The following is a 21,254-nucleotide window of genomic DNA, read 5'->3' as shown; positions in this document are numbered from 1 at the left end:
GGTAACGCCGAAGGAATTATCAGCTGACGGGGCTTGTCAGTGGTTGTGGATGAGGTGAACACAGGCTAGTTGCAGAAATGCATGAAAAAAGTGGAATGGCTGAGGTGTTCAGTGTTTCAGGTACATGGAGGACTGGGCAGGCAAGTGGGTTGTTGTGTCATGTCATTGTGTAATGTGGTTGAACCAGTGGCACTGAGCATGTACTAATGGTGCCATTGAGGCTGGGTATGGCCTTAGTCAAAAGGAACACCACTATAGATCTGCTGTGTTGGGAAATGCTTGGTGGTGTAGTAAATTAAGTCCATTTGGAACTGGCGGCACTGAGTACATATGAACAGTGCCAGTGGGGATATGACCTCAGTTTCTGGGGAGGCCAATATGGATTTTACATGTTAGGAAGTGATTGGATGTGTGGGGGCATTGCAGTAATTAACTGCGTTGTTGGTGTAGTGCGTAAAACAGGTGCCACTGAGCTTACATTAAAGGTGTCAGTGGGGATGGACACGGCCTTAGTCACCAGGGAGGTCAATGTGGGTTTACACCTAAAGAGGTTTTGAATGCAGTTGTTTAAAAGTGAGGTTGAAGGGTGGTGGGTCTGGGACACCAGACAGTGTTTGGTTGTGACTTTTTTTTATGATGCGAGTGGGCTGGACCTTATATGGTTTAGCACAGGATATTTCACATTCTGTGCATAGTTACATTAGCAGTACCAGTGATTACAGCTACCAGTGATTACAAAATCCAGGACTGGAAATTACATTTGAAGTCCAAAGCCAAAGATCTCTGTTCTACTGTTTAATTTGCATTCGCCATGTTGTGCTCAGTCATGGATATTGGAAAAAAAAAAGGTTCTGCGTGGTAAGAAAGTTTTAATTTTTTTAATTCATGAACTATGAATGTGAACAATGTCTAGCAAGCAAGCCATATCCATCATTCTTAGGAAAACTTCACTGGATATCTTTATACATGACTATTCTTCCCACAACAGAACGGTGTTTTCCATGCATATACACCACTCACTTGCCATCTGCCACATATCGCATTACCATCCCCCCGTGACCCTATTCAAACCTACAAGAGGAGATGATCGATGGCTTCTCAAATAACACAGCCTTCTCCCCCCTTTTCTTATTTCATTCATTTTCTTCATACAGCTGATTACTCGGACAGTCAGCGGTTTGCTCGCTATCTTGTGATTCTTTGGCGTTTCCTACCTCAAGGTTCAGTTGTGCTCTACTTCCATGTTCAGACCAACTCCACCTGTGTTATCTGTGTTGACAGGAGCATGTCTGTATTAACAGCTTGATATTTAACTCACTCACTGTCAGTGTCTTCTTTATCTCAGTGTGCGTGCAGGTGTGTGTGTATGTGTGGGTGTGCATCTCACCGTGTGTGAGTACATGTGAGGAGGTGTGCTGCAAAGCTTGTTCCACTTGCTCTCTTCTCTTACACTCAAAATGCAGGGCCTCCTGCAGCCGCCGCTTGGCTTTCTTCTCCTTCCTGAGACGCTTAAGAATGGTGGCTGGGGATGAAGACATGGGGTGACAACTGGATGGATGGTTGGATGGTTTGGTACAAGTGTCTAAACCGTCATGTCATTCCTGGCAATGATATTCCTTCTTGTATACGCAAGCATTGAATAGAAATTTTCAATTATACAATGTTTTCATTCCTCATATCGGATTGACTGTTTATGTCCTTCTTGTATGTATACACACACACACACACACACACACACACACACACACCTCTCCGGTGTAGTTCAGAGGTGAGCTGTTTCTCCAGATTCTCTCTCTTCTCCCTCTCTCTATAGAGGTCCATCTTAAGCTCTCTTCTCTCCTGCTCAAGCTGCTTCTCCTGTGCACGGGCATTTTCCAAGGCCACCTTTAACAGACCCTGGATCAAACACACACACACACACACACACACACACACACACACACACACACACACACACAAAACCAGATGCTTTTCCTCTCACTCATCTTTAATGGCCATGTCTGAATGTTTCTGTCTGTCACTCTACCTGGACATTTGTAAGTACTGTCTCCACGGAAGCATCATCAGAGTACAGGAACGTGGCAGGGAATCTATGGCTCACTTCCGGAGTTGGATGTAACAACATTTTCTCTCCACCATCTCCCACTGAGAACAGAACCATTGACAGAGAAAGAATGAAGGTTTGCGAGACCATCACTGAGCAGGTTAAATGGATGTTCTGGCTAACATTCCAGAGAGGTGGCACATTGGTGTGGTCATCAGGGCAACCAGTTGTCTCCTAGATACTGGCTGCTGTCGTCCTCTTGCACAATACACACATTTCCAACAAACCTAATTTATACTGTTTATTTCAAATATCTCACATTCATTTCTAAACCGCTGTGATCTTTTTCAGATGACAAAGTGGTAAAGTAATCCAACAAATTTGTCATTTTGTCGAGAAATGTAAGGCTGAAATCCACATCCATGTGTCTTAAATGGAAATGTTCATTTCTTTGCATCTGCTTACTTTCTAATGTACTTCATTCATCTCAATCCATTTTACTTTCTCTCTGTCCTGTCTCTAGAGACATCTGTTCTCATGGATCTGCTTTTACTGCATGAACTCTCTCAACTCCTGGAAGGCACCAAGGGACCATCTCCAAAGTTCACTATATAATTTTGTTTCTGCTCTGTATATAGGAAAATATCAAGAAGTCCATCCTCAACAATATTTGCACATGACTGAACCAACTGCTTACTAATCATTTGTGAGATCATTCCATCATCATCACTGACTTCGTGGACCTGTGTTGTGATCTCACAAAGAGAATACCTCAGAGGAGTTCACCAATAACTCAGTATTGTCTTTGTGCAATTAAATGATTCTGGAATGGTGTGATGGCTAGAAAGGTCCTGATGGTGTTCCACTGTTAGAAACTGAGGTCCTGGGGTCAGGACAGGAATGGGACTAATAGGAAAACTAGCACATATTTTTCAAATAAAGAATCTTAATTGGTGGGGTAATCCTCAGTAATTACATTTACATAATAATTTACATATTTTACATTTTACTTTCAAGAATGCGGACAGTGGACAAAACACCTGGCAACTGGATTAATGAATGGTTCAGATATGGGCTTTCAGTTTTCATAAGTATTCAGTACAGTTGTGAGTACATGAGTCTATAGGAAGTGCACTGACCAATCCAAAGCAAAATGCAAAAAAGAGTGAGAAATTAGGGTTTCCTCATTATCTCTCTGGTAAAATTCCTATATGTTTGGTTAGGGGTGTTTTTTAATCTAGCCAAGTTACAGTCACATCACATTGAAGTACAACATTGCTTTCCTCATTGGGGTGAGCAATACATTTATCATCCTATGACCCTGAAATGTGTAACCAGGCTTCATGTGCAAGAGGTAATCTTAAAATTTGAAGCGCTTTTCTCTAAATGAACCATAATCACATAAAAACATTCTAACATATTCTAACTTTTAAATTACACCATAAATTAATCTTGGGGCTTTGTGTTATTGTAAAAAAAAATAGAGCAAAACTGATTTATACTCTTCCTCTCTGTAACAAAACAGGCATAACAGGCACAGCAGGATGCAAGTTTGTATGTGAACGACATTTATTAAGGGCAAATCCATAATAATAACCATGAGGATGGTCCAAGGTCCAATAGCCAGAAAATTCAGACATGGAAGCCAAACCAGAGTAAATACTTAACACAGGAAACAGAACACAAAAACAAAACAAGATCAAACATGAAATAGGTAGATGAGTACAGCTAGGATACAAACAAATACGCAAATGGGACACAGACCCATACAGCACTGACACATCGAACAATGATCAACAAACCAGACTAGAAACACAGAGTTTCTATACACCAAGGAATTACATGACAACGAGGAACAGCTGAGGAAAATCAGGGGCAGAGAAATAACGAAAACAAGACAAGGGGCCCAAACAGGAAGCCAAAACAAAACAAAGGAACACATGGAAGCTGTCACCGTGGGAACTGCAACGCCAGAGGAGGGGCAACTGTGACATTCTCCCCAATATAATGTATTTCTAATATAACCAAAAAGCCTAGAGACAATGCACATATTCAGTCAAAATGCCCAATAACCTAGTTTAATGAACTCTTGAGAATCTGTCCAACTGTGAGTACCTGTGTCCATAGGAATTTGTCTGGACCCTGATTCTTGCTCTCCCCTCTGCTCATCATGGGCATTCAGTGCTGTGGACAAAGACCAATAAAAGAAATGGAGTACGTGCATGCATGTGTGTTGGTGCATGGGTGGGTATATGTGTGAGTGAGCATGTATGGATGTATGCACATATGTATATACGTCTGTGTGTGTGTGTGTGTGTGTGTGTGTGTGTGTGTGTGTGAGTGTTTATCACTCACCTGCTCCATGTGGGGAGCATCTGCTCATGTGCTCTGGGCTGGTGGTGGGTGATCTGCCCCTGTGCTTGGGCAGGTGCTCAGTCATGGTTGCTGCTCCTCCATCCATGTCCATGGACACAGCCAGGGACGGTGCGTCCCCAAAGCACTCCTGTTGGGGAGAGAAAAAGGATGGCGATTCAGAGCCAGCCGGTTCTGGGCCCGGAAGAGCATGGTGCTCCGCACTCACTACAGACCTGAAGGACATGCCTCAATACAGCGATGACTGTGACGTCCGCTGACAAAGTTGTAACAGGACAACAAAATCTCTAAACACTGGAGGAAGGAAAAACCTCCAAGATAAAGAGCTTCACATCACTTTGGGCTTTACCCATAGTCTACTTGATAGCGGAAAAAAAACCAAAAACAAAAAGATTGTGGGAAATCTATATAGAGTTAATAGTGAGTTTAGCTGTTTCAAATCTAAATGAGAAACATGAAAGTGTAAATACCATCAAAATAGCAGAGAAAATTATATGGTTTTATGGAAATCAAAAGAAACTTCTGTTTGTTTGCTTAATACCTAACAAGCTCCCTAAAATGTTTTGATATAAATTGTGTATGTCTGGGTGCCTGTATTGGTAGTACATAGTACCATATACATCATTTAGCAGACACTTTTATACAAAGCAAATTCCAATTGTGACTGAGTACAAGCAACAGAGGGTTAAGGGCCTTGCTCAGGAGCCCAACATTGGTAACTTAGCAACAATGTGGCTTGAACCAGAAACCTTCAGATTACTTGTCAAGTACCTTAACTGCTGATCTACCCCCGCCCCAGGGGTAACACTACAAGAATGAGTGTCTGTCATACCTTGATAACAGATATAGGTCTGGTGCTTGAGCTCTGCAATGTTGCACTGTTGACCATGCTGGTCAACGTACTCAGGTGGTTCATCTGGTTCATCACCAAGGTGACAGAAGTCCGAGGGAGGGTAACAGGAAGTACAGGGTGTGGCGTCATCTGGAACGGTAGATCTGATCCTGTGCTCCAAAGAAAAACAAAAATTTGAGCTCTGCTGTCCTGATCCACAATCTACTCCTGCAATGCCATTATATCGACAATAATCACCACCATCATCAACATCTATATAGCACTTTACATTCTAGATCCATAATCTCAAAATACTTAAAACAGTTTAATATTCATGATTACAAAGTGAATCAATATAATGACACAATAGCAGAAAATACCAAAATACCAGAAACAAAAAACAATAAAATTAGGGGCCCGAACACTGGAGCATTATTTCAGAATTTAGGAGCCATGGGAAAAATATCTTCCTGCTGCTGACCCGTAAGCGCTCGCAGGGATTAGAGGAAAGCCTTCCTCTGCTGAGGGAATTGGACTGCAACGCTTAGAGAGGCCGGACGGCATACCACCACTAAGTCATTAAGGACTTTAAATATCATAAGAAAGTCTTTGCAGTCAATACTGAACTTAATAGGAAGCTAGTGTAAATTGAACAAATTCCAGTGTGAAGTGCTCTGATGTTTTCTGATATAGACTTGAGCAACTGTGTTCTAATCCAGGGGCAACATACTTGAAGTGACTGTAGTAGTACTCCAGCACTACTCTAATCTGGAAGTTTTAAAAGTATTCTAATCTAGAGCTTTCAAAGTTACTCTCATCTAGAGGTTTTAAAAATATGTACTAGTTTCTCAGAATCAGGTCATTGTAATGTCTTATTTTCACAGCAAAACATGTTCACCTGAAGTTTTAAGATAAGACTGCACCTGTGCAATTAGGTTATTCAATGGACAACTTGAACACAGATAAGCAGAGCACTTGAAGTGTTTTTCCAACCAACAATGTTTTCAGGAAATAAAGTCAATTCTGTATGTAAGACTATTTTCATAGTTATATTTGAGAAACATCAGTTTTAAATCTTTAGAGACTTTTGGGATTTGCAACTGAGCAGAGATGCATTTGCCACATATATTCTTCCCATATATATATATATATATATATATATATATATATATATATATATATATATATGTGTGTGTGTGTGTGTGTGTGTGTGTGTGTGTGTGTGTGTGTGTGTGTGTGTGTATCACTGACAGGTGAATAACAATGATTATCTCATTACACACACACACACATTATATGATTATATGTATTGTAAAAATATAATTTATAATGTATATGACTAGCACTTCCATTCTCGCATACATCCGTACCTGTGTTTGAGCTCAGCTCCTGTAGCTCACACTCAGCACCGCTGTCATTTTTATTTTTGTGCAAGTTCATAGTCATCCTCATCCTCTGTATCTTGATCGCCTCAGCCATTGCTGCCGCTGTAAGACCTACATATGCAATATGCATACACATGCATGGGTTAAATACAAACTGTGGAGAACATAGAGACATAAGGAGAGTTTTCCATATTGTTGTAGTCTAAATCATACTGAATCTTGGAACTGAAAAGCTAAATTAAATTAAATGCACCTGTAGTGGTCTTAGTATTAATAAACAAATAGGAATTTTCCAGCTACTTATCCTCTGGTAATGCCAATCTGTTAGACTAGGTTGAAACTTGTGTTTTTTCTACAATGAATCAATGTCTTCCTTTGCCAGACATTGACATCCCCCTTCCATACAAAAGGCTTACTGATTATTGACATGTCTCATTGACAATCTCACACTACATTCAACATGACAAAGTTTTTCCAATAATAAGAAACTAATTTGAAAGTATTTAAATGTTCTGGAATGTGTATGTATCATTATCAGAAGAACAGGTATTTTGTCATAGACCCTTTCATATTAGAAAAAAATAAGTATTGATCCATTATCTTCTAGCTTTAGAAAAGTTTACCCAGTGCTAATATTTAATGGAAGCAAACCATACATAAAAAGAACTGAGATACACTTGCAGTATTAATGCAACACTGAAAAATGCAATTCTAAAAGACTCTTATTACTACGGCATTTTACTGCATTTGTACTGAAATGCTAAACTTCACAAAACTTACACAGATTTACATAAGACATTTGAGGTAGCATGTCCCTCACAGATAACAAGGTTAACAGTGCAAAAGTAGTGTATTAGTAAATCTAAACTCTAAGCCTATATGCACGTTTCTGAATTGTACTTCATATTGGGAGACCTTGCTTCCTGGAAGACCCCACCCAGATGAAATCAGTTTATTGAGGATTCACAGTAGGCTCAAACCTGGCCCTGTCGATATATGCTATATATTGTATGTAACATCAATTTGTAATAAAACCTATTTTATTTGTAATTAAAACACACACACACACACACACACACCAATCATTCACAACATTACTGACAGGTTAAGTGAATAACATTGATTATCTCATTACATACACACGAATTATATTATATATTTGTTCAAAGTTACTCAGATGATTACACTTGCCCATTTTTCCTGCAAAGACTGTCAGTAGAAGAACATACTGAAGAACATAGTGGCTTGTCATAAAACTACCTTTGTAACAAGTCGGTTCCTGCAAATGTTAGATCTGCCCCACTCAATTGTAAGTGCTATTATTGTGAAACGGAAGCATCTGGGCGCAATCACTGCTCAGCTATGAAGCGGCAGACCATCACAAAATCACAGAGTAACTACTAAAGCACATATGATCAAATCACCTCTGTTGCATCACTCACTACAAAGTTCCAAACTACCTCTGGAAGCAACATCAGCACAACAACTGTGGGTTGGGTGCTTCATGGCAAAACAGCTGCACAAAATCCAAGAGTCCAAGATCACTATATGCAAAAGTCAAGCATTGGCTGGAGTGGTGTAGAGTACAATGCTGCTGGTGTATGGAGCAATGTATGTTCTCTGAAGCTATGAATCATGCTTCACTATTTGGCAGTCTGACAGATGAATATGGGTTTGGCAGATGCCAACAGAATGCTACCTACCGGAATGTATAGTACTAACAGTAATGTTTGATAGAACAGGGATGATGATCTTGGGCTATTTTCAGGGTTTGGGATCAGACCCTTATTCCAGTAAAGTCATTTTCATGCAACAATATACAAAGAAATCTTTATATGCTTAAAATATTGTGGCAATAATTTAGAGAGAGCCCTTTCCTCTTTCAGAGGCCCATGGAGATTTGATGGATGAATTTGGCATGGAGGAACTCCAGTGGTCTGAACAATGCCCTGACCTCCATAAATATGGAATCCTATTTATGCCCATGGTTCTGAAATGGGATGGTAAATAAACTCATATTGGTGTCAGGATCAGGTGTCCTCATACTTTTGGCCATATAGTGTTTATGATAATACATAAAAATGTGAACTGCTCTGCCATCCATTTTACTGAAAGAGAGCATGGCCAAATTACACAATGTGACCAAGGCCTCCTGTATTCAGCAGACCTCAGAAGAACTCTGTTCCCACTGGTACAGTCCCACTCTGGATTTTAGCATTTGTAGAAACGGGGCCTTAGCTGAATGAGCTGCTTGAAGGGAAAGCTAATTAATTACATCACTGATACAGTGGAGACAAGAAAGCAATCATGAATATTCATATTTTTCTTTTATCACATGTTACAAATTTCCCAATTTGTACTGAGAGCTTATTTGGTTTTCATTGTTGTTCTTAAAACTGTTTTTGCAATTTTGTCAGTGTTAAAGCGTACAGTATTTATGCCCACCCCTATGAACCATTTGTCAGTCAATACCTTCACACTCTGCTAGCCAAACTAAGAGCTTTGCCCTTGGTTTCCATGGATACCGTCAGTTATATTGATTAGTGACAGGCATTCAATGATAGACCTGAAGACAGCTCTCTTTCTCCCTCTCTGAGGAATAGCCTGTGAGCTCTCTGAAAGTTCAGTGGTGTCTACCTGCTGACTGATTAGTTTTGACAAGGTCACCTTCCCCCATCACCCAATGCCAATGTATTCATCCAGGAAAGAAAAGTGCACATGATAGCATCTGCATGGTGGAGATGAAAAGCTGAAAGATGAGCCCTCATTGACTGTTAGCCCTTTTGTACACAATGGTGCCATCTCCATATAAACCTTCCATGAGACAAGCAAGCTATGTATAGATCAATGGAGGCTGTTTTAAGCACATTCTGGCACATAATATAGATATACAGATCAAAATCCTATTTCTTATGCATCTTATTTGAGAAGTGACTTTCACTGGTGTTGGAGTTAAAGGCTACCATGTTCTGAACAAATCTCCTGTCCACACCATTCAACCACCCAGCAATGCACACACACCCACATACTCACACACCAGTGGCCCATACATGCACATACAAATATGCACACCAGTGCACACATACATTGCACACATAAACCAATGCACACATAAACAAACATTATTCTAGTTGCTGTAGTGCCCTAACCTCTTGCTACAACCATGTGCCTAATATTATAAAGACTGTGTATTTGAGATTGTGTGCTGCCAAATGCTTCAGATTTCTTCAGAAAGTATCTGCTTTCATTTCTATTTGTCCTCCACCCCCCTCTGGTACTGTTGATGATGTGAGACTTTGATGGAGAGGAAGAACACTTGAATACTTGAAGTGATTTCACTCTCTTAGCAGGACTATGGCTTCACCACCAATACCCTACGGCTAGGATTGCTGGTTACCGCATGGTGCGAGTTTTGATGTACTGGTTCCTCTGCAGGCCTACGTGAACCATATAAAAAATATGGCTCTGGTTGTTATCTCTTTCCGTTAAAGAGAAAACTAGGTTACCGTGCATAGCTGACTCTGAGAACAGGCTTGGATGGGCTAAGCCCACACTAAGATGACCCTAAGCACTGCCCTCATGCAAACCTGATTGGGAGGAGATAACATTTCAAGGTTTCATTTCATAAACATTTCATTGTATAAATTACAAACAAATCTAATTTAAATTTAAATTGAATTTAAACTACTTCATTAGCAAAATGTTCATTTGAACTTAAATTTGAACTTTGAACTTGAATCTCGTGTTTGTGTCACTGACAGGTGAAGTGAAAAACTTGTTCACACACATTATATGGTGTTGTATTGTACAAATATGATTTACAATCTTAATTTATGATCCTGTGTAATTTTTATTTATATATTTATTTTAAATAGCTTAATTAATTACTATTATTGAAATAGCGTGTTATTACTGAAATAACATAATTTAAAACACCAATCACAGCAATTTGATTACTATTAAATGGCAACCAACATGTGCTTTCTACCCCCAGCAGGGTTAAAAGCCCATACAGTCACCGTGGAGTGTACACTGGACTATGTGAAGATGTCATGACATGGCTGAGCAGTCATCTAGGAAATATCACTTAGGGGCTGGGTACAGTGACGAGCCAAATGTCACGATTCATTACCAGTGCTGATGTTAAGGATGAAGCATTTAAGACTGAATGAGAGAAGAGGAGCAAGAATGTTGGACAGAATGGCACTGAAAGATTAAGAACCATTATGTTGGACTTTGGAGGCTTGGAAACATTGCCTAAAGATGACTGTTTTCTATAGTAGACTGATAGTGTTACATAATGTTACATATGGAGTAGCACTGGAATGCAGTTGACAAATGAAAAACATTGATAAATAGGTGCACCTCTTCATGACAGTACTGTTTTCCCCTCAAGTTTAATACATATTACTACAATGCCTAATATCATCAGATGTCAGTCCAGCTGAGTGGAACTATGAGAAGAACTCCAGTCTGCATACATTGCCCACCTCTTTGAGTGCTTTGGAATGGTATGTTAAATGGTCCTGCAGAAGAGTACACTGTATCGAAGAAAGAAAAAGGTGGAGACAGTAAATAATATTACCAGGAGTCTCTGGACTAACACATCTGTACTCATGAACCACAGATATGTCATAACAATTGGGATGAGCTGGAACATAGCTTTTGCTACAAGCAGGAATTATAGCCGATAGCAATGATATCCCTGAACCAGTCAAAAGTGTCTTTCACAGACCACACACTCAAATAGATATCAAGTGTGCCATCATCGAAGCCTTGAGGAACCAAAACAAAAAAGAGAGGTAAGAAATGCTGACTTCAGCACAGGGCTGTTTATATCTGACTGGCGGATTTAGACTAAATTGACTAATGCATAAGGCAGACTCTTGTATCTGCTTAAAAAGCTATGTTCATGAGCAAAAGGGACTAGACACCATTTACATAATTAAAGGGTGATACAGACATAAAATCATGCTTGGATACGTTGGATATGAGTTGTAATACCTGTTGGTGACAGCAGGCCTGGCGGGAGCAGCGTGTGGCCTCCATACTGCAGAAGACGGGAACTTTCTTGCATGTTAGGCCTATAGGAGCGTTTCGGAGGCCGGCCAGGGCGAGAACTGTGATGGGGGAAATGCCAAGGTCTTTATGGCACCGCAAAGAACATATCCCCAGGTATTTAAAAATAACCACAGGAACATTTAATTTACTCATGCTTTGTAAATGCTGCCTTCATGTTCTAAACCCAGGACTGCATATCCTCTATATCCTGCCCCCCCCCCCATGTATAATCTTTACCTTCTGGTCCTCGAAATATAATATCAGTCGACCTCCGCAGCAAATAAACGTTCCGACAATGGATGGATTTCACTGACGTAAAGTTTCACAAGTACTAATGTTTATGGTGGTATATAAGCACGTTGTTGTGGAAAATGTGCGTTTCTGTTTTTTGCAAAATAGGTCTGGACCTAGTTTGACAAAATCATCGCAGTGCTAAGATTACATTTAGTGTTAAGATCATCTTAAATGAGAGAATGCTCATACAATACTAGCTCTAGCGATTAAATATATTTGTTTTATGATGTTTTTGGGAAGTCCAGCCCTGTCCATGCTTATGAGAAATGGCTCACTTATGAGCAAAAACTGTCTCAAGCATTTAGGCTTCATTGAGATGCATAGCTTCGCACTGTTAACGGTGGGTCGAAGCGAAAATGATGGACCATCGCCAGTTCTTTCTGCTGTCATCACAAGAAACCACCCCTTTGCTTTTCTCCTGCGCTCGGCTATCCTCCCTCCCGCATGACAACACGTTTTAGGTCTCTCTTCCGCTCTGTCCTCTCCTTCGGAAAAAAACAGAGGACACAGTGGCAATCCAATAAACAACCACAACTAGGGGGCGCGGCGAAAGTGCCGAGTCAGCAGTGTCGGTGATGACACCTTGCAAATGGACGGCGTTACACTTGGAGAATTCGTAAAACGACAGTGCCGAGGTATGAGCGAGAGTACAAGAGAAAAGTGCTCACTAAGCACTTTCAAGTATTAAAGAATTTCGGACCATGTAACGTCTAACTGTTTAGAGAGAAAGGATGTGACTGATGCCTTTGTGAAAACCCTTTCAAAAATCTTTGTAATTTTTCTCAAATTACACGCTTTGAAACAGTAAGCGTACCCTCCACCAAGGATCACAGAAAAAGACATATAAATTCCTTTCAAGACAATAAACATTTTCTTTCTTGTATAACTGTTTATTTATCAGGTAAGAAGAGAGAAACCCATTCTTGCTGCAGTCACATGCACTTGTAGTTTCCAGGTCTTACTATTAAACTAACATCAATGTGAGGTTTACTGTAGGTATTTAGTGTATAATTTATAAACCATTAAAAAGTTACCTGTAGCCTACCTTGTAAACGAACCCGTAGGCATGGATTCTAGCCAGATTAATCGTGATAAGGACAACTTTATATTTCCTTTGATTTCAGAACACCATCTGTTAAATAGGAATCGTTGTGTAATATGTGGCGGGGCGATGAGCCTTAACTCTTAGAAGAAAGCGCAACTCGTTCACATGGGCTACATCTAAACTGGTATGTGTTTATAAAAGACACGTTACGTGTCTATTAGTTACAGTGCTACAGTATAAATTTGTCGTCTACGGAGCATGAAGTTTTTAAGTATTTAAATTGTCTCACGTTAAGTTTTTACAATCCCCTGGTGAACGTCTATCGGTTTTAGTCCATTTAAAGGGACAATAAAGGTACTAAGAGCAACAGTATACCAACCTTGCGGAAGTGCAGTCGTTATATAGTGCCTCGAAATCCTTCCGAGAGATAAGTTTGCAACGATTCACCCCGGGTTGGATGGCCCCTATTCCGCGCAAGATCCGCACCTGCTCAACGGTGCACACCACCGGGCAAATATCCAAACGTTTCAGCTTAGTATACACAGTGTGCAACCCACCAACCAAGTGTTTCAAAAAGAGGTCGAACACCTGCGGAAGGCAGATCAACTCTTGTCCATCCATACTAAAAGAAGCAACTTTTAATCCATGGACTTCCACCATTTTGCATTCGTTCGCTGTCTTGTCATTTGAAGAGTTGATCTTGCCCCCAGGCAGTCGCGGAGAAACAGACGGACAAAAGTAGAAAGAGTCGGTCCGAAATAGTTTTCCGAAATGTGCAGAGGTCGGCGAGACGACCGATGGAGAAGTGGGGACGTCCATGGTCGTCATTACATTAAGTTGTTCAGACACCCTTTATGATGCTCTATCTGCCCCATTTGTTTGCTTATTCATCTCTCACTCGGTATGCCAGACTTGTTTGTGCTCATTCAAAGAGCAACATGAAGCGTAGAGATCCTTCGTTTATGCGCTCAAGGTGCATTCTCGGTCTTGAACCCGCCCATTTTTATCAGCTCTACAGCATGCGTGACAGCGAGAATGCTATCTGCGACTTGCTGCTCTACATAGCGGATTTACCTTCATAAATGCTATAAAGACCGTAGAAAAATGTCATCTATATTTTTACATCTATTATTGTTGCGCTATACTTGCGCAACAATATTTTAATGAAATATATCCCTAAATTGACTTTAAACAGAAACACGTGAAGTCTGCTCACGGTAATTAACTTGTGTGTGTTCCATGCTATTTTTTGTATTCTTATTCTTACCGATTTATCAGAGACAAGTCCTTGTATGTTTCAGAACTATAGACGGTCACATCCTACTAATAGCGTTGCAACTGCTTGCAGTTGTCTTTTTTAATGTGGTGGTGATCGTAAGCGTACCCTGGCGGTAACAAAAACCTCCGATGTCTCATGAAGGGAACCAAAATATATAAAGTATGTATAAAGTATATTAAAGAAAACGGAAATGTTTTATTACTGGTTAAAGCTGTTTTTTCTTTGTATGTACTGAGTAACATTTGACTGATGGTAACTTGCCTTTCTTTCAAAGGAAGGTATTAACAGGGAAAAACGTATTTCTTGCATTCTAGTGAAAAAAGTTATCATATGGGCTGGAAATGACATTATGTATTTAAATGACATAAAAAGAAGAGGACATCTTATAGTCTTATTCCAGTGATTTACTAATGGAGAGCATGCCAAATGTACATTTTGTGTCATAGCAGGTATATTATTACTTTGCATGATTCATAATTGGGCCTTTGGGTGTACAATAGAACAGAAAGTAATTTTCTTTGCTTTAATGCCAGATTTATTTGTCTGAAATTATCCAATTGGTAATAGCAATTGATAAATGCAGATAGACAAAAGACAAAAAGGGTTCGGTCGTAGTTATGACACCAGGTGACATAGTGTACGAGACAGAATGCCAGAAAGCCACTTAGACCACTTCTGTGGTTTGTCCCCTGGAGCAAGACCTTCAGTACAGAATATATTACACAACCCCTCTTCTTTTCTCTGTTCCTTGCTTAAGTAAACATATCAATATAAAGAGAAAAAAATCTGCAACTCCAGTCCCAGAGTGTTACAGCACTGTACAGCATGAAGGAAGCACAAAGGCAGGAGTGACAGGAGAAGGATGGAAATGATTTTAAGGACACCATGACCCAAATTTTCATTTGACTATAAAATGTAATTATAAAAAGACATATTGGATAACAAGACAAGGGTCTAATCCTCAGTAATCCAATTTATGGTGCTTAACTAGATCGGTCTTTTTTCCTTGATGCACGTGACAAGCATGAGCTGTGTTAATGAAAGATGTGGTATACCATGAGAACGTTCTTGGGTATGTCTTAATTTATTATGAATAATATTCTGGATTCAGTATTACCGCATCATTAAATCTCTCTGTTATACACACATACAAAACATTAGTAAAACTATCGGCATTAACCTAAGTTGTCCAGAAACGAGTCACTTAAACTAGACGTTTATTTAACATTGTGGGTCGCATGAAAAAAACAACAACTTTTAAACTACACACACATATGCATGCATGCAAGCAGACACACACACACACACACACACACACACACACACACACACACACACACACACACACACACACACACACACAGGCAATGACTTTCAGCAGGTCAGTCAGTATTTGTATGTGAGGACATATGTGTCTCTGTCTATCCAACACTGTAAACAGAAACAAGGATTTTTCTTTTAATTTCTTCTCTGCTGTCCTGCTGTGTTATATAAGTCTAAGGTGAAAAAAGATTATGTGAGATAAGAGATAACATTGAAAATTATATAGAAATCTATATTGGTATCTATATGGATTTTCCCCAATCTAACAAGCTATAAACATTGTATAAGTATATGCATGAGAGTATGGAGTTGTCATACTGGTTGAGTATATTGCTATAAGTCAAAAAAGAAAGAAAGAGCAATGCTATATAGGTCTCTGTATACGTACTGTTTTTTTCTCAAGCCCACTCCCACTGTTATATAATACTCTTTGACAAGGCAATAAATAAAGAGCCAGTGCGTTAGGAAGGTTAGAAAACTAAATGATCCTGTTTATATAATTATCACTGACCACTTGTAATCCGATAACTGGAGTCTTATATTTTCCATCATATGACTCTTAACATTCCTTTCAACTGTTGTACTTAATATATAACAGATTTAGCCTTCAGATGCAGGTCTGTGGGATCATCACCAGACAACCAGCCTGCAGCAGAGATTACATAAGAAAGGCTATATGTAGAATGTATTTCTGTCAGCTTGGGAACAAAAAAATTTTTTAGGTATCATATGAAATGATATATCTATGTATATATTTTGTTGTTCTACGATACTTGCTGTTCTATACACTTTTCCCCTTAGCACCTACACCTGTGGTTTCCACATCATCACTGCCTATATATGGAGAGTCCCTATTTTCAGTGTGCTTTGTGCAGTCTTTCTTACCTCTACTCTCAGTACTTCTACTCTGCTGTATTGCTCATTTCTTGTTTATTCTTATGGATTCATTCATAATAACAGTGTTTGCCTGTGTATTAAGATATATAGTTTTTGTCTTTTCTTCATTATATCAGGGCTCAGTACCTCACGCCTTTAAACTTATTATTCAGTTATTCAAGAAAGACGAGTCTTTTTCTTCTACCTTTTCTTACTTATGCATTAAACCATTTGAGCTGTTTTGATGCAACTCTTAGAAAAGATCAAAACCTAATGCTGCCCAGCCCTTGAGACCATTTACCAGAAGACTTTTCTAACCAAGGATGCACTAAGAAAGCCTGGAAGGTTAGCTCAAGGGCAGAGTTTTGGGCAGTGTGACAAGGAAGCAAGGAGGCATGATACAAGTATGAGTGGCTTTTATTGTAGGCCACATTGAACATGAAGACAAAACAACAAAGGGAACAGGTGACCAAAACAAGAAACTGAGGATACAAGAAAACTATTTCATACAGAAGCTAAAAGACATGGAAACAAAAATGAAAATAATGTAGGCAAACAACTTGACCCAAGCTAGTACACAAAAAATAATACCCACCAAAGACAAAAACCAAGGATAAATAAACAAGGAGAGAAATAAGGAACACCTAGAGGCAATTAATGGAGGGTGCTCAAGATAAGACTCAGGTGAGTTGAAAAGCTGGTGGAGACAGAGAGGAGTACAGAACCAAAACAAAACAAAACCACATTGCACATATGGACCAAAGACAGACTAAACCAAGAGAGACAGAGGTGAACAAGGGGGATTGCTGTGACAAACAGGTAGAGCATGTTGTGTGGTGGGAGGTAGAAACAGATAGAGATCATTGGGATTTAGTAGCTGGGCTTACCCATTGCCACACTTTACTACAGTCTGTGTAGGAAACCAGTAAGCTCTCAGTCTGCTTCTTTTGCCTTGTTTGCTCATCTTAGCAAATACAGCAGGTGACCCGATGGATGCTAGGAATGAATGGCTCTACCTTGCTCATTAGTCTGATCCCCTAAGATGGTTTTTATTATTTTTTGCTTAACTGGTGAAACCCAGGAGGGCTTTTCATTAGAAAAGAAAGTGCCAAAGTTAAAAGTTAAGCTTTTAGCTCTCTAGGTTTTTGTTCTTCTCAGCTTTCTAATAAACAGCTATTAGTGGTATGGTGGATGTGGTGCAGCTTCTAGCTGCTTCTAGTTGCTTAGAATCCAAGACATTGTATCCTGGTGTCAAAGAATCCTGACATGGATGTCCATGTTGAGGAGGAGTGGTCAGCCTGTCTTCCTGATGTGCCCATTCTTGTCAATGGTACTATGTGGTCCCTTGCTCTCTTTTCTCTTTACTCTTCTATGCCTGCATATGTTCCAAGTCCTAGCTCATTTTCTGTGGGCTCTGTCTCTACAGCCAGCAGCTTTGCAATCCCTTGAGTAGTTTCTTTCACCATTTTGCTACCAACATAGATTCTGCAAACATTCTTCAAGAGAAAATAAATTATGTAGAATAATGGTAAGGGAATGGCAGACAGTTGTTGCATTCTATTTAAAACATTTACCTGATACCTTTATCTAAAGCAACTTAAAATTTTGACTGAATACAACTTGAGCAATTGAGGGCCTTGCTCAGAGCCACAACAGTGGCAACTTGGTGGTGGTGGGGCTTGAACTGACAACCTTCCAAATATTTTAACCACTGAACTTCCACTGCCACTATCACAAGATGTCATGTTTATGTAGGCTTGGAAAATAAAATGATGTCAATCAAGGATCCATGGGGGAAGTCTGGGCTATTGGTGGGAGAATAATGACATCAAAGTGAATCTGCAAGATGTGACATTTCAATTCCTTAATCCATTCCTAATTATATGATATTAGCCAAATTCATTCAGCTTCTCTGGCAAGAAGGTTTTTAGCCATGTAGACCAGAATGAGACATTTTTTGCAATGCTATGACTACATACACTCACACCACAAAGGTGAGCTTATTACAGTAGGCTTGCTCCAGTCCTATGAAAGTATGGTTTTACTAGACATATGCTATTATATAATATTATTATATGATAGTGATAGTCCCATGGTATAATTTGACTTGCCTACTTGAAATACACTGCAGTTCTTTACCAATATTGCAAAAACTGAAAAGCAAAGTGACGTGATGAGTCAATGTATTTGTATTACAAAATGATTCAGTCATATAACCCTAGAAGTGGTACAAGGAATAGATAGCTTCCACAACTTCATTAAACTGCACCAGAGATCACTAGAAGTGAACTCCCAGGAGGAGCAGAGATTGGTTTTTTGGACTGCTCTTGGGCTCAAAACTAGCTTTAACACTTGACAAAATATGCTAAATTTGCAGAGCAAGCAGTCCTGGGTCAGGAAAAAAAAACTCTAGTGTGAAGCTCCAATGTAAAAGTGGACTTTATGGTGTCTCAGTCCCATGGGGAATGCATGCAACTTAGCAACCACAGACACCTCCCTTCTTGCTGAATTTTCTATGTTTCCTTTGAGAGTCAATGGCTCCTCAACGGCTCCTGAGTTTTTGTTGTGTACTTGAATATAGCTGAAATGACAATAAAACCTCTTGAACTTGAACTTGAACTTGAGACCACTGCTAAGCTCAGCTAACTACCACTACCCTACCCCTCTCCACAGACAAGCCATCAGATGACACAAGGAGAGCACAGATGAGGGTCTCAATTTGGAAAACAGAAAGACCAGATGGCATTGCAGGTCGGGTCCTGAAAGTGTGCACCAAACCAGCTGGCTGCTGCCTTCACAGACATTGTCAATCTTTCCCTGGTGCAGTCTGCCATTCCCGTCTTCTTTAAAGCCACAAAAACCATCACAGTACCAAAGAAACCTATCATCTCATGTGTGAATGACTGCCATCCCATTGCCATTACATCCACTGTGATGAAGTGCTTTGAGAGACTGATCTGAGCTAATAGCACTCTTCCTAGCACCTTCCTATGACCCCCCTCAGTTGTGTGCCTACCATGCAAACAGATCTATTGAGTATGCAGTCTCCCTGGCGATGCACCCTGCACTCAGCCACCTGGACAGAATGAATACATATGTCAGAATGCTGTTTACTGACTTAAGCTATGCCTTCAATGCCATCATCCTCTCCAGACTGGTCTCCAAACTAAACACTTTTAGAATAAGTCATATATGGTGTAACTGAATTATTGTGCAACAACGGCAATCAACAACATCAGCAACAAGGAGTTGATTGTTGACTTAAGGAGGAGGAGAAGAGTGAATGAGCTTCGAGGTGACGATGGTGGACGAGGTGAGTTGGTCACTCAACACATCACACATTGTCAAAAAAGCCTAGCAATGCTTCCACTTCCTCCGGAGGCTGAGGAGAGCCATAACAGCTCCTCTGCACTTTCCACAGGTCCACTGTGGAGAACATCCTGACTAGCTGCTTCACAGTCTGGTATGGCAGCACCACTACTGCTGAATGGAGGACCCTGTAGAGGGTGGTGAAAACTGCCCATCACTACAGCTGCCTTCCAACATATAGAGGACATTAGCTCAGGGAACTGTATGCCCATTGCACTTTTAACTGGGACTCCCTATTCTTGAACATTTAAGTATACTGTGTACTTGAATGTTCAGCTAAGGATCATTTATCTGCATTGTGCACTTTTTGAATATAGAATTATTGATGCTGTTGACAAACACTTACTATAATTTACATATTGACCTGATTTACCTTAACATACTGTATACTTCTAATATAAATACCCTCCATATGACACCTAAGTTTTAAATCAATCAAGGACTACATATGCATTGATAGTTTGCACTTTAAATTACACCTCTAACTTCTGACCTACAGTTGCTGTTCATATACATATTCTGCATTTATTAGCTATGTGCCTATTGCCTTGGTATTTCTGGTCTAGTGTCTTTACACTATAGTTCTCTTCATCTGTTTTTTTTCATCATTGTTCAACAGAATTATGCAATAAAGTTTGATGTAATTTAATTGAACACAAAAAGGTTGCTGCCATGCTCAAAAAGCAGAGAAGCAACACCAGGCCCATGGAGGGTATTGAGAAGTAAAACCCAGATGCTATTGTTCTGTTTTTTTGGGAATTTAACCATGTTAACCCGCATAGGCAATTACATTGGCATAAACAGCAGTTTCAGGTAATCACCTGCTTTGACAAATTATTAGACCAGTATTATGGTGTTATCTCTAAAGCCTTTCATTATTAGTATTATACCAATGCTACAGTGTTATCTCTAAGGCCATTCATCATTAGTATTTGACCTGTTTTCTGAGAATACAGTCTTGACATCGAGGAACATATAAATGTTATAACATGTTACATTAACTTCTGTGAAAACATATGCATCCCATATAAATCAGTAACCATATACAAGCATAACAAAGCATGGTTCAGCAGGGAGGTTAAAGATCTGTAAAAGAAGAAACACAACACCTTTGAAGGTGGAGACAGCCTGTACAAGGCTGTGAAATAAGAATTTGAAAGGGCTGTTTAAAAAGCTATGTCTGAATATAAGAACAAACTGGAGAATAAGCCTAAGTCTAAAGATAGTCACTGAGTGTGGCAAAGCCTATAGCATATAACTGAATATAGGAATTGCATGTCAATAATTATGGAAGATTATTATCTGCCTGATAGCATTACCAACTTTTATTGTCACTATGATAGAGTTCCTTCAGTACTACATAGAGCAGTAGT

The 21,254-nt window shown here is 39.7% G+C and overlaps 1 protein-coding gene across 1 annotated transcript; it reads right to left on the bottom strand.

Moving 5' to 3' along the window:
- Nucleotides 1-1,214: 1,214 nt before the first annotated feature.
- dachb (dachshund b) lies at nucleotides 1,215-13,990 on the bottom strand. The gene is made up of 10 exons (XM_027006156.2): nucleotides 13,414-13,990; nucleotides 11,639-11,754; nucleotides 6,620-6,745; nucleotides 5,250-5,419; nucleotides 4,400-4,547; nucleotides 4,160-4,228; nucleotides 2,027-2,145; nucleotides 1,749-1,896; nucleotides 1,388-1,522; nucleotides 1,215-1,269 (listed from the first exon to the last, which is right to left on the bottom strand). The coding sequence occupies exons 1-10, from the start codon at nucleotides 13,860-13,862 to the stop codon at nucleotides 1,223-1,225; spliced, it is 1,527 nt and encodes a 508-aa protein (XP_026861957.2). The 5' UTR covers nucleotides 13,863-13,990; the 3' UTR covers nucleotides 1,215-1,222.
- Between the last annotated feature and the right edge of the window lie 7,264 nt (nucleotides 13,991-21,254).

The sequence above is a fragment of the Electrophorus electricus genome, chromosome 16, assembly GCF_013358815.1.
Source record: "Electrophorus electricus isolate fEleEle1 chromosome 16, fEleEle1.pri, whole genome shotgun sequence".
Lineage (NCBI taxonomy): Eukaryota > Metazoa > Chordata > Actinopteri > Gymnotiformes > Gymnotidae > Electrophorus > Electrophorus electricus.
This window is presented reverse-complemented; position numbering and strand designations above follow the sequence as displayed.